This window comes from Gouania willdenowi, chromosome 13, assembly GCF_900634775.1.
Source record: "Gouania willdenowi chromosome 13, fGouWil2.1, whole genome shotgun sequence".
Classification (NCBI taxonomy): Eukaryota; Metazoa; Chordata; class Actinopteri; order Blenniiformes; family Gobiesocidae; genus Gouania; species Gouania willdenowi.
This window is the reverse complement of record NC_041056.1, coordinates 27,567,246-27,592,271: the sequence shown is the minus strand read 5'-3', so window position 1 is coordinate 27,592,271 and position 25,026 is coordinate 27,567,246. Positions and strand designations below refer to the sequence as shown.

Sequence of the window (25,026 nt, the reverse complement as noted above, 5' to 3'; positions counted from 1 at the left end):
TTATGCTAATGACAGGTGTCATGTCATAATAATGACAGCATAATGTCAGCCTTTATGTATAAGACTTCAAGTAAAGTGTTGGCAAAACTTTTTGTATGTCCTTCAAATGAAAACTAATATAAGTCTAATAAGATTTGAGGGTTTAATTTGGTCTTTGCTGGTAATTGACTAAGTCATACTACTACAAACAGTCAGTCTAATCAAGCGTTAATGTTTAAAATCAAATATTTACCATTTTAAACCAGTGGCGGGAAAAGAGCAAGTCAGAAATGTTGTCTAAGAAACGTGAGATCTGGTGTAAACATCAGATATATCTTGCCTAAGACCAATCAACCATTGGTCTTTTATCTGTAGATTTCAGGGTTAAAAAAAAAGCCTGTTATTTGTACTGTGCCAATGGTTCTGGTACATGATTACCTAAAATATAAACAAAGTAACCCAAAAGCAGTGCAATGACCACTGGTTTAAATGCCCAATGGACCCTGTACAGAGTATACATATATTACATTAGTGAGTGAACCTTTTTCCTACTCTTAGGACTTTAATCCAATAACTTGAAAAGGCCAGGATTTAAACCCATTACAAAATGCCTGGATAAAAAAACAAACAAACAGAAAAAACACCTAAACAACAAACTAAATGCATCAAATTGAAACAAAAAATCCAGTAAGACTCTTTGTGAATATTATGTTAAGTTTTCATTCATGCGAGCTGTCAGTCCTGGAGTTATTATGCGGAAGTCAAAGAAACTTCAAAGGAAACATCAAAGCGATCAGCAGATGCCTCTAAAGAAGACTGCCAGTTGTCAGTTAAAACATGTCAGGAGATCAACGCGGATTTCCTGAGGAACAGTTGCCTGAATAAATGAAAACTTAACATATTAAGTGAAATACCTGAAATCTGAAATGAATAACTATGAAAACTTTGCTTTTCACAGTTGGAAAATCATAAATGTTCATTTTTTTAAAAAAAAATCTTCACATTCAGTGGTTTTGCCAATGGATGATTGATGGGTGGAAGATCCAAAACGTAGTTATCATGAAACATTATTGTATGAAAGGTTTCAACCATCATATTAAAAAAAAAAAAAAAAAAAGAAAAAAAAAAAAACATAGTGTCACTTAACAATAAAATATAGTTTGTTTTTTTTTGTTTTTTTTTATCAGTAATGTTTGTGCTAAAGTTGTGTGTCTAGTTTTTAACTGAAACTCAGATGATGCACGCAGGCTTTTGCCATAAGAGCTGCCCATATAGTCCCCCCAAAAATGCTCGGAGGGAAAGATTGTGAGGAGGAAAAAAAAAAAAAAGAAAAAAAAAACACTTATTTTTTTCTCACGGTGAAATCCAGGCTGATCAAAGGTCTGATAAGCAAACATGCAAATACATATGAAGGGGCTTAAAGGGGAGCTGCAGCGCCTTGACCTGACTTTGACATTTAGTTCCAGTGGCTTTTTAGTAGCACTGCAAGAAGTCAGTAAATGTGGGAATGTTATTGTGGGGCATTATTAGATTACAGCCAAAGGATTCTGACCGTGACTGTTCAAAATGTGTGTGTCTGCTCACGCACCCAAAAAAGCTCAGAAATACACAAACAACTGTCACTCCCTAACTTTTACTTTAAACACAGCCATGACATCACACACACAGGTCAGACACATGCAGCAACAAATAAAAATGACTTTTTAAACATTGTGTTTACTTTTCTCAAAGAATAGTTTCCGTTTGTCAAGATAACATTTCACCTCCGTGTTTGTCACGTACATCCCACTGCTTTTACCTCATTTGTTTCACTTTAAATCCGTCTTTCCCAGAATGTTACCAAATGTTTTGCTGAGCTTTTGTCTTTGTTTTGCAGGGATTATTTTTTTTATTTAGTTGGCAAATCTATGAAGCCACACGAAGTTGCTCTAAGTTTCAAAATAAAAGTCTGTGAGGAAACCCTAACTCTAGAAACTTTCCCACAGACAGAGCCAAGACATCATATGCAAACAAATTAATTTTTAATTGTTTCTTTATAATGGTTTGACTTTATTGTACTTTATTAAATTTCTCAGCAATGCTTGGACTTGATATGGATTACTGGAGATAATGGATATCTTTAGGGCACAGGCTGTTTAAAATACAATTTTGTCCACCTTATGATGTAGGCTGAAATGTATGAAAGCAGCATCAGAGACACAGACATGGTGCCTTAATAAATAGAAACTAATCGCAGTGAGTCAGTTTATTCGCTGATGGAATAATATTGTATAATCTCATAAATGTATGCATTAACAGTCATCAATTCTCTGCCAGCATTCCTTCCTTCCTATTTTTGCTACAGCAACAGCATTGTTTTTGGTCTGAATTATGGATTTTAATTCTTCATATTCTTCAAGAATTACTCCTCAATTGTGTTGTAAGTTGCTCTACATGGTTCCTTCGTGTTTGTGATTGGTCTGATGCTGCATTCGCCATCCGTTTCATGTGAATGCGCACGTAGCCAGGCTGAAATCACCTGGGTGAGGCGAACGTGTTGATAACCTGCTTCATATACAGCTGAGGAGTATTCCATAAAGGCGGGTTAACAAACTCTGAGTCTATCCATAAACTCTGGGTCAACATACCCCGCGATGGGAAACTCTGGGTATCGGATTCCATTAAAGCTGGTATGAAGTGAGTTAATCAACCCTGAGTATGTAAACCTTGGGTTACTTACGTGCACGCGCGCGATAAAAAGCCATCATCAATGGATCAAAGAATACTCAAACTGCCATGACAACCAAATGGAAGATAGTGATTTATTCACCCTGATGGGTGAAATAAGCCGTTGTTTGATGAATATGAGCCTGTTCAAAAGGTGCGTTCAGTCTTCAGTGACTACAGTGGCTTAAATCACCCATAATTAGTCACACTTTTTGGTCACTTCATCACTTTATTGCTTCAGTAACGTGACGAGCGGTGAATAATATGAATAAAATGTGTCTGAGGAGACGTGTCAGCAGCATAGGATGGCTGCATAGAGAGCCCTCCTGTTACACTGGATATAAAGACAGTGGCTGCTGCTTCATATCACATCATTTATATTGATTCTTAATGTAATATTGTCGCCAGAGTCATCTCAACGTCCTAAAAAATGTCATAAAAAAACACTGAAGCGGGACGCAAACCCATAACCTATTGCTTTTAAGAGCAGTGTCACACTTCACTGCGCCATCATACCTTCAAAGATGTGTGATCTACAGACTTAACTGTATAACAATATAAAACAACAATCGAGCCTTAAAAGTTGATTTATTTAAATGATCATCTCCTCCTTTATATTATCCACAGGTTTTTATCCAGTGAAATTTACTACAGACGTCAGTAGATGTTTTAATGCAGATCAACCTCTCAGTGACTTTCACTTAATGATCTACATCTACAATGTTATAAAGAAAACTACCGTTATCACAAAAAAAAAAAAAAAAGACGTAAAGCAACACAACATTAGTAATGATGTGAACACGTCTGTGGTGTGTGATATTACTAATGTGTTTCAGAGAAACGTGTTAAAGTTTATTAAAGTGTTCACGGTGGGCGGAGCCAGGTAGAAACCCAGGGTTTCTTTGAATAAACCTGCCAGCGACCAGGTTTAGTTCACGGACAATGTTGCCCGGGTAACATACTCAGAGAAGAACATACCTTGCTTTTTGGAATGGGATATTCAGAGTTTCCCTCATTTGAGCCTGAACATACTCAGAGTTTGAACATAACACGCTTTATGGAATACCCCTCTGCTCTGTGAGGGAGAATGTTGAAGAGATATCCTGCAGATACTTATCGAGCTTCATAGTACAGACCCTAAATGCAAACAGCAGAATGACTAAAACTTGACTGTCAAGAGGGGTCAAGAACCTACAACAAGACAAATATGCTTCCCCTCACAATCATTAACTTTTTATTTTGCTGATGAAGTGTAAAACAGCAAGACAGCAATCATAATAATAATAATGATACATTGGGATTGCCTTTCATAAACACTCATTGCATTATTGCATTAAAGGTATTGTGGAGGATGTTATTTTGGCTTCAAATTCCGGGTGGATCATCAAGACTATTGGTCCTCCTAATTGTCAATCATTCTGACGTAAGGCAATGGTACGTGCTCGTCCCTAGCTAGTTTTAGCTTGCCGCACATGTGCACTTTCAAGTGTTTAAAAGAGGGCGAATCACCAACTGGAAACAGACTCGTAGCAGTATAACCGACCTAGTAGTTAATAGCAGAGAAGTTTATCCTAATGAAAGCTATGATTAGTGAAGCCATCCCTGGCACAAGTAACCCACGGGCTCGTGCACGCTCTCTTGCACACGTTTAATTGACATTCCCTCATGGGAGCAAGTACAGTGTTGCGCATGTGCATTTTTTCAAAAAGTGGAGAGGGCAATTATTTTCTAAACTTCGGGAAAATCTACCTCTATACCTTTAAGTAAGGAATAGTCATTTTAGTCGATGAAGTCTTAGACCACGAATAAAGATTTAAGCTAAAACAAGGTAGAATGTCTATACTTGATGAAAACAAAACAAAAAAAGATCAATATTCAACGCTGTTTTTATCCGATGACATTGATGAAGAGTTTAATTGTAATTTGGTGTTAGGATTAAAACAGCAAACATTTGGCAAGATTTATAGCCCCAGAACAGGGATAAGCGGGTCAGAAACTGAACGAATGAATGAATGAAAGATTGAACACCAAGCTGGGTTTCCATTACCCTTGGAAATGCGCAAAATCTAAATAGTGCAATAAAAACTGGTAATGGAAACACTCAAATATCGCTAAAAAGTTTTTACACTTTCACGAGGAGGATTTTCAGACATTGAAATGTGTCGTAAACTCTCTATGGAAACACTTTTTTCGCAATTACACGTCACAGAATGTGATGTACCTGGTCACATGACCACTTATCTCCTAAAAAGACATTTCTAAGCATTATTACTGCCACATTAGGCGTGAAACAACAAAGGAAAATGAACTGTAATAAGAAGGTTTGGAACGTCCGTCTTACTCCAGCAAAGTCTCGCGGGATGAGATTTCACAGGATTTACGAGGCTCCTGCTTAATACAACCTTCAATGGAAACACGTTCAAAGCACAATTATACTTTGTCTACATTTAGAAATATTGCTTTTATTTTTCGAAAATCTGTAATGAAAACCCAGCTTCAGAGTTCTTCCCCCGACAATCCAAATACATGTGTGTTAGGTTGATCAGAGTAGCTTAAATTAACATAATATAATAATATATTCTCCCATCTGTACTTAAGCGTTACGCGCTTCTCTCCAATGCGTATTCTTTGGTCCAGGCTCCTGGCACGCCCACCGCACTTAAGGTAGACCAAAAGCGCATATGTGTGAATGAAGGCGGGCTGAAGGAAAGGAATCGGTGATGTCATAAAAAGCATGACCGAGTTAGATGCGCTGAAGATATGAGGAAATAACCCGGCCGCAAAGCGTCCTGCTTTAATACAGAGGGATGTTTGCAGTGAAACCATAATACGCAGTTTTAAAACTAAATCTGTTTAAAGCGACCTGAGAATTAAAATATGTGTGGGAACAGGTTCTGGTCCATCCTCATCTGTATATGACAGCTTGTTTCACTCTGTAGTGGATCAAACTGTGACTTTATGTTGGACATAGTATGAAAATAGTTGAATCACTGTGACCAACATAAACAGAAGTCTGCGTCTGTCAGAGTTTTAATTAATCGCTCAGCAGCAGCTGAGTGATCACAGCTGCTGCTGTGTGACGCACGAGTCCATGTGGCTTCAAATGTAACTAAGTCCAAACTTCTAGTACAATATAATGTTTCACCTCATCAGGGTGCTGCACTTATTCCAGGGTTAAAAGCATGTAAGAGAAAAAAGGACTTATGCACACCGGAGAATGCGCGTAAAGCCAGATTTGAATGGGAACACCCACATTTCAGGGCTGCTCCACCCACAGTGCATAACTAGGATGAAGGGGAGCAGCGACTGACTTAAGTACAGAGGGAAAATAGTGCGCAGCCAAAGACAGCGCCACTGCGTGGCTTTTTGGACTTAAGCACATGGGAGAATAGAGCCCACAATGAATGAGTGTAAAAGCTTGTATGTCTAAATGTGGCCTTGAGACAAACTGACATCCAGTACAGGGTGTACCCCACCTTACACCTTGGAAGAAAACGGTGTAGAAAACAGACGGCTAGACTGAAAACTATTGGAATAGTTCATTATCTAACAAAATTGATGATTACTTTAGCTCTTTGGAAAGCCAAATGCAACAGTTTTAATATTACATATGCTTTTTTTAAATTAATGTCATCATAATTTTAGGACCCACTTATCATCAACTTTTTATAAATTCTTTGACAAATGGTACAAAAAAACAAGAAACCATTAAAATGTAAAATCTTGAGAATATTTTGAGTCATCTGAGTCAGTACACACTAGCAGGCTTCCCTTCCACCACTACAGGCCAAAACAATACACTTATGGGCTTGACCTGTTTAACCTCAATCAGATCTGAGCTCTCCAAGGATGGGTCAACTTAATAAAGAGGGCTCAGGAGTTGGCTGCTGCTAAACTGAGTGTCAATGGGAGTGCGTCAGAAGAAAACAAAACAAAAACAGTAATAACTAGAAAAGCACTTGGAGAACACAGACCTCCGCCAAGCAGCTCATTTCCACTCTTATTGTGATGTTCACATGTTGTAGTCCTACATTGATTTTATGTACACTATTAGATTCATTGATAATCAAAACATACCTTAAGCATTTGGAATAACAATGATATTATTGTCAAATAGTTATTAAAATATTGCAACCTTGGTACAAATCCTGCTCTGTGAGGGACAGTTATAAATATGTCCTCGTATTTCATTCTTTTGTGAAATGTTTGTTCTTGGGAGCTGGCAGATTGAAGGTGTTGCAGGAGAACCGGGTCTCTTGGTCACCCTAACTGTGTTGTGGTCTTGCTTATTCCATGTTCTAATAGACCCTTTGATTGTTTGTAAACAAAACCACAATTGTCTATGTTTTTTTTCTGAGCACGAGTGTCCGCTGGAATCCTATAAATCTTTAATTTAGGTCCACTAACATTTTACCGCCTATTCTGGCACCCAAACACACAACAAAGCTGTAACATTACTGGCCTCCACAGTCTTTAGCCAGCAGCGTTTCCTGTTTTCCTCCAGCCATGTCACTCATGACGTGGGCCATTGAGGGGTCTATAGAACATCCAAGTTCTGAGAACCAATGACATAACTGACAAGAAGTTTCACAGTGTGGACAGGAAAATGAATGGGATATATATATATATATATATATATATATATATATATATATATTGGTATCCAGAACATCACCAAAAATCACCTGTTCCTTGTCCCATTTATCAATTTTCCTGAAAAGTTCATCCAAATTCGTTCATAACTTTTCAAGTCATTGTGCTAACTGACTGACTGACAGACAGTCGGAGGGTAAAACATAACCTTACCACTTACACAAAATGACAACAAAAACCTACAAAAACTAAATTAATCCAAAAACACACAAGACAACTCGAAAAATACAAAAATACAATAAAAATAGACAAAAAGCAAAACAATATCACACAACTACAAAACACAAAACGTAAAAAAAGAAAAACAAGCACAAAATCAGTGCGAAAACACACACAACAAACATACTCAAAAAAAGATCTAAGACAAAAAACCCCAATGACACCAAATGTAGGGGGAAGCCAGTATGAAAGTAACCCGGGACAAAAGTAACGAGGCCATTTAATAAAATGAAACATGCATAAAGCACACAACACTCTCCCGACCCTGAAAAGATCTCATGGTGACGTCACAGTCCTGCAAAGTTACAACCAAAAACAACATTTTGTAAAGAACAAATGGTAAACCTTTTTCATGGTCATGATATTCATTTCATTTACTCTTGTAACATCCCAAAATTTGAAATAGCAAAGTGTGGATTATTAGCCACTGTTTTCTTAGTTTTTTTTGTATTTAATGGTGTTATTTACGACCCCCGTGTGTTACTTTTGTTCTGACTATGAGGGATAAAAGTAACAATGCACAATGTCAATAGTGCCTGGTATTGACAGGCCACACAATAGACTGTAAAAAGAATGAACGGGACAAGCTGCCTGGTGGAGTGAAGCTTTTATTTTTAGAGCTCCCCCTGCTGACTGGCTGCAGTATAGGTAATAAACCCCGCCTCCTCAATGATAACAGATGGGATGTGGGTCAAACAGTGAAGTTAAAATACTCGTTGCATAACTTTTTTCCAAACCTAAACTCTGCTGTGATTATTAGTTATTATCACCCTACATTGTGTTCAATGTATCTCGAACATAAAATTGATTAAATGATTATTAGTGTAACAATGACCATTTATCTGTTTTTGAGCGATTACTCCAAGCTAACATAAAATCTGAGGTAGAGCATGGAATGTTTGACTAATTCAGTCATCAATGAATTAGATGAATGATGAAAAGGTTTTCATCTTTTCAGGTTTAGATGAAAACCTGAAAAGTGCTGCTAGTCTACAGAAACTCAAGATACATAATAAGAGAAGGGTTTTGGAGAAATATGCAAATTACATTAGACCATAACTTTCTTTAACTGTAGATAACTCTGTAATAGTTGGGAATTAATATAAATGCTATATAATTAAACACCAATATAATGTATGTACTGTATATATGTGTAGATTGTACTTAAAGGCTTTTCTCCTGTTGATGTTGCTATTTGTATGTTTGTAATTATAATTGAATATGGGTTTGGCACTTATAAGCTTTCATTAATGATGTATTTTGTGTTTTAGTATTAAATTATCCATCTTTATATGTATTATTTTCACTGAAACATTGTGACAAATGTTTTTAAGTGCTGCAGATTTGGTGCATGGTCAGTGGTATGTTATATATAATATAATATAATATGATATATAAAGATATAAAGATGTATTTGTAAAAACACAAGGTGGATTTTTGTAAAATATGACATGATTTTAACATTTTACAAATGTTGCATGTTATATGATTGGTTAAATGTTGTTTAATAGAAACTAGTAAAATAGGAAGATGATCATTTTCTATGAAATGTGATGAAAATGAAACAATTGCATAAATTAGGAGAAATAAAGTGTTACATGTTGAAACATAAAGGGACACTGTGTAACTTTTGGCCACAAGGGGCGCTAGACCTGTAATTTTCATGTCAAGCGCCCCTAGTGGCCACAAGCGCCGCAGCATTGTCGCAAAAAACAACAAACAGTCAGTCGGGCCAGCCTCCCTTCGTCTTTTGATTGTGTATGTGGACAGTATTTGACCTGTCACTTCAGGATCGGTCGGGCTGGGGTGCGAAGCGGGGCTGGGCTCGCGCCGCGGCTGACGGAGCAGCCACCGCCCTCCTCTCCCCACCGCCGGAGGCCCCACGCTCGGCACTCCTCGCCATGTCGGTGGCGCCGGGGGACGGGCGAACTGGCATGCGTGGGACGGTGTTCAGCGCTGGGCAGAAGGCAGGTCGGTGCTGGCCTCGGCCAGGACCAGGAGTCAATCAGGCGGAAAAATAGTAGCAAAAGCCTTAGCTTAGCTCCATGAGTCTATCAGAGCCTGCGGTCACGTGACTGCTGTAAAGTGAAACGTTCTCCAGGTCACATGACCTGATGAAAGACGGCCCGTTTCTTCCAAACTTACAAGGGCAGTATTTCAAGAGGGCAGCCCCGCTCAGAGCATTGATACTGTCAAGCGCTGTATATTGGCCTGAGGAATCATTTAAAATAACTCATATGGATCAACTCTTAGCCTTTAAACATTTTTAAGCTACACCTAGCCTTCCTTATTATCTTAGCCTCTAATTAAAGTGAAACCGTGAACATTTAGTATTTTAATAAGTGCTTTTTTTCAAACTGGTAGTCCTTTGGATTATTCAGTACCTATGAAGTCGCTCACAGTTTCAGAAATGTTGGTGACCCATGAGTTAAAGACAAGTTCTTTTCAAGTCAAGAACAGCACACAATGAAGATCAACTTGACAAAAGGACTCGTACACGTAGTACGGTTAGGTCGGACACCGTAGAGGCCTCAGGGGAGCCCATGCCACACACGAACAACCAGATAAAGAATGTCTTCTCACTAAATACTCCCATAAGGAGACGTTTCTTATGTTTTTCATACAAAGCCATTTGAAAGCAATGGCAGATCAACCATTGAACAAGGATAAAGATACTTCCATGAAAGTTTCTACATTCTTCGACATGATTGTTTAAAAGCAAGATCATGTTAAAGTCCAGTATGTTTCGCTGGCCTTACCTTTGTATTGTGAGTGGTATCTATCATTCCAGTGTTTCTCGTACGATCTGCACACGTTGCTAACAGCACCGCCTAAACCCAATCACACCAAACACACATGGAGGGGCTTAAAATGGGCTGCATTCTGCTCTCTGCAGGCTTTCAGACACAAACACCAGCACTCAACCATCCACTCACACACAGACTCCAACATGTACGCACACACGGCTTAAGTACACCATCCTTGCCCCTAATCCAAGACTTTTTGATGCACATTTTCACAATGGTCTGGAAAGAGCCACTAAAAGTCACACGCATACAAAGTCTTCAACAGTAGTAAAATCATCATGATGGGACACATTATTGGAGTCTGTAAGGAACCATGCTCAGGTTTTTATGCCCTGCTTTATCTAATGTGTGTCCCGCCACCTGTGACCTACTGTGCTATAAGGCAATGGGCCAAGTAAAGAGTCACAGTAGGTCCACTAAACCCAGACTACATGTGTACATAACATAACAAGATCCAATCAACCATCCTGGTACGAAAAAAAGAAAAAAGTTCCTGTTGACATCACAATGTAATCTCTGTGTCTGCTCCACCTCCTCGGTGTTAAAATCCTGCAAGTGTTTGAGGGTTGAATGACCCCTCCTAATCAGCATCAGCTGAGGTACTGGGTTAATCCTCACACACACACACACACACACACACACACACACACACACACACACACACACACACACACACACACACACACACACACACACACACACACACACACACACACACACACACACACACACACACACACACACACACACACACACACACACACACACACACACACACACACACAATGGCAGCACAGTAGGAATACCTTGGCTAGAGCACACTGTTCTATAGGTTCTAAATAAAGTCAGACAGTCAGGGGTTAGAGAAGTGTTAGACTGCACATGCACATGCACACACACACGCACACACACACCTCAGAAAAGGTCATGAAGGAGGAACTAATGAGATTAGTTTGTTGGGAGTAAACCTTTTATAGTTGACTGATGGCTTATTTCCCAAGGTTACACAAGATGTATTTTTACCTCATATCTCAGAATGGTTGTTTGATTCATTAGTTCATAACTAATGGCAACACTAAATCATGGCGTGGTGTCAACAGGAATTTTTTTATTTTATCAAACTGTCATTGAATATTAAAAAGCTAAGTTTCATAGTGTTTGTAGAAAGAGGTAGAAGTCATGATAGGAATATTAGTTCCAGTCAAGGGAAATGCCATTTTTTAAAGTATCTCATGTCACATTTGTATGTGTCCTTGTGAATGAGAATTTAAATTGGAAACATCATGTCAATTTTAATCGATGAAAATCATTACATAGAGACATTTTTTGCTGGTGGATCAGGCAAATGCAGTGGTTCCCAAACGTTTTCTATTGCACTAGTCTCTGACTTCCAGCTGTTTGCAATACCACGTGCCTTTGGGCAAGACACATGACTTTGTCATTTGTAATTCCTCATATTATGCTTATCCCGCTTTTAGCTAGAGAATGTAGCAGCAGTGGCCACGCAGGATCAATTCACTAATGCACTGTGAACTTACGTATAGCATTCATTATAGCGCGGTTACGTCCAAAGGCAGCGTAGAGAGCTGCCTTTTTACGTAAATGGTTTTCATCTTGGGGAACTAACTGCGCATGCGCAAACACATAAAAACACGCTATGGGAACAGAGGCAGAGCAGCAATGTGCTTTTGGGAGGGGGTGTGGCCTCCTCCTGCCTTACAGCGGAGTGAGACTGTGCAGCGTCTCTACCGTACCAGGAAACAGATCTGTTTAGTCATTTGGGCTATGAAATGCACAAAATGCTGACACTTTCAAACTTATAGGTATTGTGGGCTATCAGAAATGGAAAAATAAATCATTTATATTTATATTATAATTAAAACAAATAATCAAAACATCAATTCACCCTTGGGTAGGCACTGCCGACCTTGCCTACCCTGACTGCATGTCAGTCAGGGTAGGCAAGAGCCCAACACTGCTGAGTGTGTTCCACACCTTTTCAAAGGCGTTTAAAACCAACCACAGACAGGCACATTTTATGGGTATAGACATTAGTGTGAGATGATGAATGATTTTACTCTTCTACTTAAACATATAGTTTACTCAAGAGCCATGATTTACTCACCTCACCAAGTGAAACCAAGATAAAGATGAATGGCATTCCTCCGAGGAGAGATTTGGGCAAGAAATCACTGGTCAAGCCAAAGTCCAATCCCTAATAATCAATCTTGCGTAAGAAGCAAACAGATATTTCAAAAATGGTTTCGCTGACACTATAATTCACATGATGAAAACAGGCTGCAAAGAACCCAATGAGTCCATATGCAGCCATTAAGGAGATATGAATGGGATTGCATCAAAATAATGTTATGGTTTGTTTTATTCAGAAATTATGAATTATTTCCGGGTCGTGGCCAACCAGAAAGAACTCATTAGGACACATGTAAGATCAGTAGATGCTAGGATGCTTTCCTTATGAAATAACTTGTAGGAATCCATCAAAGCAATCACCTCTGAGGAAGACTAACTGTTGACAGTCGAAACATGTCAGGTGATCACATTTCCTGAAAAAAAAATTGCGCGAATAAATGTAACATATGAGTTCAAAAAAGAAGACAAAATGAACTTGCTGGATTTAGTAAAAACAAAGATTGAAAAAGAAAAGCAGAAACAAAGAAAAAAAGATGAAATGGGAACAAAGGCTTTAGAAACAGAATCATGGTTCCATTGAAGTCGACAAAAAAAGCTGATCTCTGTCATGGCGTTTATAAATAGTTCAAATAGTGAAGTGTTTCTGAAAAACATGCAGAGTTATTATCAAGAAGGCAGTAAAGTAGGAGTGAAATAAGGGCTCCTGACCAAGTCAAACACTCCAGTCACAATAAAAGCCATAATTCCCACCGGACCTCCTGTCCTCCTCCAACTCGCCTCTGATGCCAATTGGTATTTTTAAATTCTTTTTTTTGCAGCCCTCGCTGTTAAAGTTGGACAGCTGTAACTCATCTGACCGACCGACTGCTGGGAGGTTAAAGGTCGTCCTCACCTCGACAGGGGTGTTTTAATGCAGGAAGACTCGGTGATTACAGGAGGGGCTAGGAGCAGTTGGACACATTCCTGAAACATATAGAAATAAGTAAGAGTGGCCTTTTCCTGCTCTCAGCATTGCTAGTGGACATCCACTAGGATGCAGACAATGCAGTGACTGTGTTAGAAAACGCATTCTAATGTACTACACACTCAATGATATATACTGTAATACTGTCCACTATATACTATTAGTATGGTTAGGATGATTAGGATGGTGACCGTTCCCACTGAAGTATACTTCCAAGTTTCCCAAGATGCATCGACAAAAACCTGAAGCACAATGAGACTAAATATCTCTGTTGATTTGCCACCTTTGAAAGTTCTGAAAGCATTTTAAGTGGGAAAGTGACCAAGTAGAAAGTAACACGTGCTCATTTGATCCATAAAACTCGCGGAAACACATTTCATGCCGACATTTCGGAAATTTTCGGAGATCTGCCATTGTGCTACTGACTAAACTTCCGGTTAACTTCAAAACAAGAGCCCCATTTACAAAGGTGCTCAAGAACGAATTGAAGACAAGAAAAGTTGCTTTTATTTTGAAGAGGGGATGTTTGACTGTTGGCTTGAAGCTGGTCCCAGGACGACCCAACGTTCCGCTCGCACTGCATCACGAGCCGGTTGAGTATGACTAGTGTGCCCATCGTGCACTTGCGGGTATTTCTCACGTACTTAAACTTTTTACACTATCTAATGTGAACGCACTACATATTCATTTTGACATCAGACTTAGTATGAGTAGTACGTTAATGAGCTATTTCGAACACAGCCACTAAATATGTGCATTTGCCCACATGACTGTCACACACACACACACATACACACACGTTTGCTTTTGGCTCCTCTGGTGCTGACTGCAGAGAAAGGATGTTATGAGAAGATTGTGTGAAACCAGAAACTCTAAGTGTTATTCTAAGAGGAGTAAATGAATCCCATGAACCACAAGAGAAACCAGGACAGAGGTGAAACATGTAGAGGTCTAACTGGCATCCAGCCAGTCTAGACTACACAGTATATTTTCACAACTACATTACATATTGAAATGTTTATTCACATGGAAAGTGGAGTTAATTTATTAAATAATGGTAATTTAGGGATCACCTGCAGTGAATGCATCTTCCATCTGGACTCCTTTAAGATGACTGCTTTTCTTGAAACAACATCCTGCAGGCAGTCCTGGGCAATATATCAAGATTCAAGATACATCAAGTTTTCTATCGTGACTATTTGAGCAACAATATATTTCTATTGTATGTTTAATTGTTTTAAAATACTTGCTTTAGGAGTTTCTGCTTTTACAACAGCATAAGCTCAGTTACATGGATTTCTGAGTGCATCCTAACCCAGACCTTTCCCTAAACAAGTCACACTTCAGAATTCACTTACACATGCTGTCCCTTACAGGAGAAAAATTCCAAAGTGGAACATATCATGCAGCTATTTGTTAATAAAAGAGCCTGTGTGTCATTTTACATCAGCAAATTTAACCCAGGGTTGTTGAGTTAAAAATATCGAGGTTTATATCGTATATAAGCTATTTTGAGAAAATTTATTGAGGTACGAGTTTTGGTTCATATCGCCCAGCCCTACATGCAGGACATTTTCACTTATTAGGACTTAGAAAGGATTGATGCCAAAAAACATTTTGAGCAAAGATCCACTTTGGTCCAGTTTAGATCTTGTTGTTTTCAGGGAGCGCTGCCGTTATCTTTGATATCAGGCCTCGTCACTTCATGGTTCCTGGGGGTCAAACTCTAGATCTAACTTTGTGATCTTGTCAAAGAAAAACAAACAAAAAAGCACCTAATGATCTTCCTCAAACACCATTTTGTTGTTCTAGAATAATAACCAGAAAGGACTAAATGTTTACCTCTGGATCAAGTGTTTTGACTTCAACACAATTTGTGTCATCAGATAATACATTTAATTTAAACCTTGTACAGGTGTTGGTTAAATTTGTGGACCGAAAGCCAACAGAGGAAAAAAAATGTCGATTCTTTGAATGGATTGTCAGCAATGCAAAGAGTATGATTTCAGCTGAAAGTGTGTGTATCATTCTGGTAATCACAGCCAATAAAACTAACCCCCAATTTCTACTGGATGCGGCTCTGCTGCGTTACGTCACCGCTGCGTCACCGCAGGTGAGATGTATGTACTTTAGTCTATGAGTCAATATCCACCGGGTCCGCTGCAGTGCGTTTCTGTTCCTTCCCAGCTGCGGTAGTCCGGTATAAGCAGGACTTCTATTTCTGGTGGACACCGGAGCACGACACATCAATCAGCACAGAGCAAATTAAGCTAAACAGGAAATTAAGCACGTATTCCACAATAAAATATCGGGTTACTTTCTAAAATAAAACACTTCAGATTATATTTCGTGGCGCACTCAAAACGCAACCAGTGGGGATTATCGGACGGTGGACAACGGGGAAAAACCGGATCGGTGCCGTATCCAGTGGAAACCACCAGTAACATTACCTCCTGACACGATGTGGGACTCATCTCTATGAATATATGATTGAAGGACAATGTTAACATAACATTATCCTTAATGAGGTGTAAAAGCTGACGTAACCATTCGTCTTTTTTGAAAATAACTTTGAAAACAGTTAGAATTGGCAGGTAACTGATTCTCAGTTACAGTTTAATAAGTCGGTAGAGCAACAATGTTCATGAATGCTAAAAAAAATACATGTATAAAATAAATCTATTTAACATGTAAAATAGTAATTATGAGTTTAACACTAGTATAAAAGGGAAAAACACAAGTAGTCTGGTTAAAAAAGAAAAAAAAAATCTTTATTTTTTTTTCCTGAATGAATGAGGTGTTGTTGAAGTAGTTGTGGAATATTATCAAAGAGGTAAAAGCAGCTGAGAATCTGGGCGGAGTCATAGAGACCAGAGGCTGGGATAAAACCTGGAATTCAACAGCTATGCCAAAGCGCCCATCGGATCCCAAGCAGGAAGTACGATTGGCTCGTGATTCATCACTTCCAGGACATCAGGCTGAAGGAACTTCCTGTCGACCACCACCTCGTATACATACTCTGAGAACCAGTCATCAGTCATGATCAGGTAGCCTACAGAAAGAAACGGGAACAAATAAAGAAATACAAATATCAACGTGTGTCACTACATAGGCAATAAATAAAGATTATTTTTCATCAAGGTATAACGTACGCATCTTCATTACAAAGATCACATGTTTATGATTTTTAAAATCTACTATTAGTCAATATTAGTAATTATCATAAATAAGAAGTGAGTGACATGAACAGACACACCTTTACTACAAATCAATGTTTTAACTGAGGCAATACATTTATTACTGATATCAGAGTTACTGTTAAAAAAAGAGACTTTACATCAAATGACAAATTCACTTTCTGTTAAATTTTTTTCTACTACAGCCCATTTAAATCTGATTCTTTTCATGCTTAGACCACATGTGTCAAACTCATGGCCCAGGGGCCAAATCCAGCCCTTTTGAGCATCCAATTCGGCCTGCAGGACAAAGTAAAAATTACAGCGAAAACATGAATCATTGCGTAAATGAAACTCAACATTCCAAGCACTTATATCTAGGGTTGGGTATCGGTTGGGTTTTATCCGATATCGGTGCCGACTTGGTATTTTTTAAACAGTTCTGGTGCTTAAACCAGTACTTTAAAAAAATGAAACCGCAAACACTTTGTGAAAATACAATACCCTTTTGTTTTCAGGGCGAAATTGAACACAATATTACTTTAAATAATGTATATATACTGTATATATATATATATATAGTAATATATGAAAATAATAAATAAACAAAACCATTTAAATAATATCCAGTAAAACTATATTATATTAAACTATATAATAGTGGAGATGAATATTGTTACCATGATTTTATTTGTCAATACACATTTATAGACTTTGTAAAAACAAAACAAAAAACTCTATTTCTATATTGGTTTTTAAAGCTATAGGGAGCCATTGCAAAAGAGTCAAAGAGCCACATGTGGCTCCTGAGCCGCAGGTTGCAGTAAACCCCTGAGCTAGCCAATCTGTTGCATTCCTGTGTAAATACAAAACTGTGCCTTCTAAATCTGGTGTTAAAGCTTAAGTTCAACATTTTGTCTACAAACACGACTTATGAGCCTAACATTAAACAGAAAGTCAGCGGACACTGAGATGAAGTACAACACATACTGTAGCTCATATGTTGTTGTCAAATGTTGAATGGCAACAGTGTTAGCTAGTTTACCATTAGCTGGCATTAAATTACTAGACTGACCCAAAGAGGAAAGGCTGCTGTCATCATCTGTGATGATGTCCACCACACTGGCAGCGCTGGGAGCGTGACTCACTTCAGTTTGTCTAGGGAGGTCGACACTGGTTGCTGCTTTTGCTGACGTGCTTTGCTCTGGGTCACGTAGGTTATCAAACACGGTGCATTGTTCGGCTTTTAAGTTAACTCCATGTGGTCTTTTATCCTCTCGCTCTCAGTTATGAGCAACGGGTGTGCTGCATGTGATGAGTAGCGGCACTGACGTCACGATCAACAACCAAGAGGGGGGGATGGAATGTTTGTTCTTATTTGGTCTGGTTACTACTGTTTATGTCGGAACCGCGTTTCGGTACCCAACCCTACTTATATCGCATGATTGCAGTAATTTTTAATGTTAAAGGGGGCATATTATGAAAAATCCACTTTTGTAGTTTTTTGGATCATATATGAGGTAATAACACAGAAAAACCTGCGCCGTTCCAAATTTTCCAGATTTGTGACATCACAAGTCAAATTGGGAAAGAAAATACCCTCACCTCCACTGGTAACTCCACCCATAGACTCCACCCCAACCTGATAAAAACTTTGGAGAAGGTCCGCCATTGTTTTTCTCGCTAGCAAAAGAGTGATGGCTACCGGTAAAACTAAATACAGAACTTGCCTGCTGCCGGTGCTGCAAGTCCACAGTGAATGTACACTATAGTGTACGTTCATTGATACTGCTCGAATCGGGCCAAACATCCGTGAGTTGGTCATTTACCGACCCGCGTAAACTGATTGAATTACAATCCACCTTGATCACAGAGTATTTTATTTTGAAAATAAACCAGATATTTTATTCTGTGTCTGAGCTTTACTTCCCGTCACACACGGGCTTATCGTTGTTAAATTGCTGCGGCTGTGCTCGAGCAGATTTGTATGCGGTGGAAATTGGCTTTTATGGAAACCTGGAAATCAGCTGTGTTGCAGGTCTGCAGCAGTTTCGGAGCAGTTAAGGATCCGGTGGAACTTGGGGGTGAGTCTCACAACAATAGCATGAAAAAGCACAATGGCTCAGACTTTGACCCAGGATCCTCTTTCTGGTAAGACATTATTTAGCAAATAAGAGCAATCGGAGAGCACAAATCTTCCCCAAGCGCCAATTATCCTCTTTGCCAGATATTGGCATATGGTACAATGATCATTCACACTTGCTTGGAATACATTTATATGCTCATTATTAATGATACAGTAGCTCCAAAATTGGACATATTTTGGGAAAATATTTGGGAAAACTTGATCGGATAATTGAGGAACCAGCCTGACAGTCAAATTTTTATAAAGATAAGTCAATTACAAAACAGATGATTTTTAATTTTTATCCATGATGAGAGGTATGGATTTTTTTTTTTTTCAAAATTATCCAGAATCAGCAAAATGATCCAGATCCACACCAATATTTAATGGAATCTTCCATGGTGTGAGGTTTATCTTTGGCTACACATTCTAGTACTAGTACTTTTGTCATATTCCTCCTAACAGACAGACAGACAAACAAACAGACAAACCTACAACAGCTAACTGGAAAGGTCATTTACAAAAAGGTCTTAACTGCTTTACGATTACAAAAGCAATTTGTTTATTTTAACTCTCTTTAACGATTATTCAACAAATGTTTTCACAGGACTGAGGGTGGTAGGGAACTTGAAGCATGACATTTCTTGTCTGGTCATGGCTTTCACTACAGTAGTAGCTACAAAGCAAAATGAAAAGTGTGTCTGTATCTCTCCTGTGAATCCAACTCAAAAAAGTAGTTTGATTTAAAATAAGAAATGAGTCTTGAGCTGCACTGGTTTCCAGTGTCTTACTCTGAGAACATTAATATATTACTCCAACTCGTTTTTAGAGCTCAGACTACAATAAAAACAAGGACATGCTGCTCCTAAAACCGACTTGTAAAAGACGTCAGGGGAACCGCAAGAACATACACTGCTTCAAAACAACGGATTGGAATGCTACGCGTGTTGTGTATCAGTGTCGTTCCAAGTACGCAAATCTTCAATGGCAAGCTGCCTGGGTTTCACTGTGGTACCCATGTGTGTCAATTTGAGCTTTGTGAAGCAGTCGTGTTGGGTGGCACAGTGAGTTTGAGTGCGTGAGTGAATCTTGGGTGTTATTTGTTTTAAGGGAAAGGCTGACTGTCCTCTGTCAGAACAGATGCATGAACTGTAAGCTAGAGTCGGGTCAAGTTCAAAGCCATCTTGCGTTTCTGCTTAAAAAAGACTGATCGTGCTTTTCCATGTTTACTGGGACCATACAACACTACGGCGGTGAGTGTTTATATTAAATGCGGGCCAAATGGTAAATAATGTTTCCGAGGGGAAAGCTCAGGCGTATGACTGCTGTGAACATTCAGTTTGAACCGTCAAGTCATTTAATCTTTTCTTCTTCAGGTTTTCCTGGAAACAAACAGTCATCTGCTCTAGTTTCAGATGCATGAAGAGGCTGGTGTCAAATACCAAGCACTTGATGCTACACGTTGGGAGGTACAGAACTATCACCACCAAAATGTCTCGAGTAAACAGCGTCTTTTGTTTTACGGAACAGAAGCCAACTCATTCCACTTCAAATGGAAATTGTTTAAATACTATGGCTGTCAAAATGATTGTGCAAATTCCCTTCAACGTGTGATTAACGTACGACCCATGGGCCAACTTGCAGGAGACTGATGGAGCTTGAAGTCGCTCCCACACCCCGGGTCATAAGGAGGCGGTAATGCCCAAATAGTGGAGGCCAACCGCCAAAAAAGACCACAAAGAAGAAGAAGACCCATGGATAGCCCCTTAGCTAGCGACGTAGCAGTGACTTTGTGGATACCGGCAAAGCAGCACGGAGATATGGATAGAGAAAAGGCTCTTTAGAATGTAAAGTTCAGCTTCAAAGTTCTGCCAAATGGTTCATGCAACAAAACTTAAAGCAGAACTAAGTAACTTTTTCACCTTAATAAATCCTTTTCATAGTCCCTGTGAGGGTAATACAAGTGATTGGGGGGTCTGTCATCTACCCCTGCTGTCTCTGGCCAGAAAACTGCACTTGCAACTTCCCTGCCTCCGACCAGTGGCAAGACGTACTGCTTTACGGCAGCCCATTACAAACTAATGCTAGATTATGACCAGCCCTGTGGCTGCACAAAGTTGTCTACAAATTAACTTTTCTCAAACTTATATCAATGCGGAGCCAGCAAAGAAAAGCAGAGAAGACCTTTGTCTGAGGAACGGAACAACTTCATGCAGTGACAGCTTAGCAGCAACACACAGCAATCACACACACTGTTGTCATGGCAACAGGCACGCACACACACGCAACCCAATGCTCCATCAGGCAGCACACACACAAATATCCATTTATCTATCCTCCATCCATTTTCAGAGCCGCTTTGTCAGCACACAAACACACACATTTCCACACTCCCTTCCATATTACTCCCACAGCATTCATTTATTTTACTTGTCTCTCTTCCTCATACTGTTCACATGGGATTATGTGTGTGAAAGCACCCTTAGTGTCACTGTTGTATTCGGATTTTTCAGTGATTAATTGCTACGGTCTTGGGAGAGCAAAGATACGCATGTACTGTAGCTGTGGGGTGGGGCAGGCGGCGGGGGGTGCAGAGTTTTTACGACTGTGACATAACCAAAACGGACCTTTAGGGGTAGTGCTAAGCGCAAGTTACTTAGTTCTGCTTTAAGTTATCTGCGTGTATTTTAGGTGCGAAAGGACTTATCACAGAAGTACATTGAGTCTAAAATATCACCTGCTTGGCAGGCAGAAAAAAGCTTAAACTACAAAATTTTTGCGTCTTTTCACGTTGTCACGTCATCTTCGAAAATCTTAAAAATAACGAGCCCAAAAAATAATAACTCAAGTAAAGTAGAGATACCATAAAATCTCCAGAAGTACAGTAACAAAGTATTTGTACTTCATTACTTGTCACCTCTGCTGCTTGCCAAGTATATAGCCAATGCCGAGATCCCACCTCCTCCACGCCAAAGGCAGACCACATTGGATTGTTTGCAGAGGAGACAACAGATCTACAAGCAACAAACTTTCTTTAGCAATAGCTAAATGGGTGGCTACATCTTGCAGGCCGATTAGCATTGTGGAAGACAAAGGCCTGCTTGAAATAACTCACATTGCATCAAATGACTACACGTATGAGTTACCCTCGAGAACCAGCACTGCAACCAATACACACAACTTGTATAAAGAAGAGAAAGCTCAAGTGGAAGAAGCATTGCACCATTTGTTGATTGCTGTTGGGCTGAGTTTTAAATGTTGCAATGATAAATATATTTGCAAAATGTAAAAATATTGGTCCACTCTTATATTAATAAGAGTATTGAAAAGCTGAAATTCCAATTTTGACGAGGCTATTATTTACAAAACCAAAATATGACACATGGTGCCAAGTAATTTTAATGCATTTTCTTTATTTTATTTTTACTATTTTGCCCAAAATTTTTTGATAAAAATGATGATTAACATAAACCAAACATACATTATTGCATTGAGTCATACACAAAGACATTTTCAACATTCTATATCACACCAATTCTGCTTGTATGAGGTTATGTTTGTGTCAGTGTTATTTAATTTATTCATTCAGAACAGAACAAGTGATTACCTAATTTCCCTGAGGGAGCCTTGCCTAGGGATCAATAAAGTGCTATCTATCAATTAGATTTTAGGGGAATGATCTGGATCAATATAGTGATTCTGGATCAGTTTTACAATTGTCAGGTGCATAAAAGACCCTAAAGGAGGAGCAGTTGTTTTCGTATTTTTTTAACATGTTCAAAATTAAGATAATGATTAACCAGTCGGTGAAAATGGTGGGAAAAAACTGAACAAAAAGTTACTCAAAACTGAATGAAGTATTAAAATGCATATTAAATGTATGGATATTAGAATCCTAGTAGTGGGGTAAAAAGGGTTCCTTTCTTAAAAAAATACAATAAAATAATGATTAACCTAACCTAAAGGTGTAACAAACTTCTCAGGACTAAACATAAAAACTTCAGTCACGGGTGGTTGTGGAGTGAGCAGAACTATTAACGCCGGTATGCTGCATTTTTAGGGTGAAGAAAAATAGTAAGTCTCCTTTTAGAGAAATTCTTACAGGGTATGTGTAAAAATCAAAAAGGTGACGGGAGTCATTTATAGTGAGCTCTATAAACCCTTGAAAACACTGTCTGCTGACTTAAGCAACATCTATAACTCAACGTCTCCTGTGTTATCTTTAACTTAACTATTATCAGCTACCAAGTTTCCTTTTTAAATCAATACATTTAACAGATTCTCCCAGCAACACATTTTTATTTCTGTTTTATTGCTTGCATTTGTCCTGGTTAAATGGCTTTTTATTACTAAAGACTTTTTTTTTCCTTCTTACACTTTAGTCAAATAAAAAGCCCAGAGTTTGACAAGAAAAGTCCACTTTTCAAAGCTTTTGTTCTCAAAAACATTATGGGTTTGGCTGTGGATGGAGTCTGGGCCTTCCCCCATCTGACTGCGTTTATGGAATAGGATATGTGTGTGTGTGTGTGTGTGTGTGTGTGTACATTTGATTTGATCGAGGGGGTTTTTCACCCCCATGTTTTCATAACAGTCACTAAGGTTTGTGGGTTCAAACAAATAATTTCAAGTATGCGTATACGGATATGTGTGTACACTGTTTGTGCCAGACAAGGAATAATTGACCTGAAATGCTCTTCTATGATAGAGATCAGAAATGAAGTGAAATTTGGGATAAAATGGGTTCAATAGCGAGAGCCAGTCTATTAAAATTTCAAGGAATGCAAAGAATTTTGACTCCTGATGGCAGGGTTGTATGTTGGAAACATGCCAAAATAGGTTTAAATTATAAATGGCCGCAACAGTCGCAGGGTTTGGGATTAAAACCAGTGGCTTTAAACTCATAATCTGCCGATAAATCCCAGCCCAACAGTGGCTTCACTTATGTTTGTGAAATGGGCAACAGAAATCATTCTGAACCAGTGAACAAATGATTTGAGACAACTTACCCGATAGTTTTTGACAGTTTAGGAAGAACATTTTCCATCTTTTTTTCTTTCTGTATTCTCAAGCTTAGAACAGTTTTTTTTATTAAAAAAATCAGATAAATACATAGTGTAGGTCTCAGAGATCAATAAAAATCTGCTTGAAGAAAAAGATGTAAACACTAAATTTATTGACAAATTTCATGCATTGCATCGTTGGATGTGGAGTGTTTTTACTTAATTCCTACAGTAATTCACTTTCTGCATTTTTGTTCTACTTTTTTCCCAGTATTCCCTGTGATATCACCTCAATCTGCAAACCATTCAAATCTGGATTCGGATCGTCCTTGTAAGCCCCAAAAAAAACATCTGCCATTATTTTCCTGCAACTTTAAGTTTGTGAAAACACCAGAGAAGTTTTGGGAAGTGACTTTAGCAGAGTTTTTGGGGAAAAGACAAGAAAGCATGGTAAGAACTAAGTAAAACACTTCTATGCATCCGTCTACAGGACTCCACATACCACAATGCAATGCACAAAACTTGTCTGACAATGTCAAAAAGACTGTTTGTTTACAGTGGAGATCATAAACTTTCAAGCAGCAATTTCCTCCTAAGTCTTTTTTCGAGCGAATGATCTTGGATTTATTAATGTATGAGGCCTACACTGTGAATTTATCTGACAAAAAAAAATATACACACACTTATACATGTATTTGATATATATATACATGTATTTGATATATATATATATATCTAATACAAAATGAGTGTCAAAAGAAGCAAGTGATCTGGTAATAAACAGCACTAACCTTCCTCAATAAAGTGAATGAGAAAATTATTCAAAATGAGAAGTTTCTCTGCTCTCTTTTCACATTTAATGATTACCAACACATAACAAAATCAAATAAAATATAAAATGCTATAATTGTGAGCTGTTCATGGCACCCCAAAAAGCATAAAGTGCAGAGGCTAGCAAAAGGTCCTACTAATTAAAAACAAACAAACACTTGGTTGTTTTTCATGGGTGAGATCATTCAAAGACTATGTTGCTGAAACTTGGCCTGAAGGCAATGGGTTTATAAAATTAAAAAAATTGAAAAAGGAAAATATTTGTGGCTGTGAGTAATTCTAAAACAGGACACAACCAATAAGATGTTCATAAAGGAGACACAGGGAACCTCCCCCCACCCCTGCTTCTAATTTAACAGATACAAACAGGAAAATCATGGTTTATAACCAAACAAAGGGGGATATTTCATCAAAG

At 38.5% G+C, this 25,026-nt stretch overlaps 1 protein-coding gene across 1 annotated transcript in view; it reads right to left on the bottom strand.

The window, feature by feature from the left end:
* Positions 1 to 16,223: 16,223 nt before the first annotated feature.
* The window catches only part of blmh (bleomycin hydrolase), a 34,570-nt gene continuing 25,767 nt past the window's right edge, over positions 16,224 to 25,026 (bottom strand). Inside the window, exon 12 of the mRNA XM_028464913.1 lies at positions 16,224 to 16,531. Coding sequence (XP_028320714.1) covers positions 16,383 to 16,531 — 149 coding nt within the window. The 3' untranslated portion in view covers positions 16,224 to 16,382. The remainder of the gene's footprint in view (positions 16,532 to 25,026) is intronic.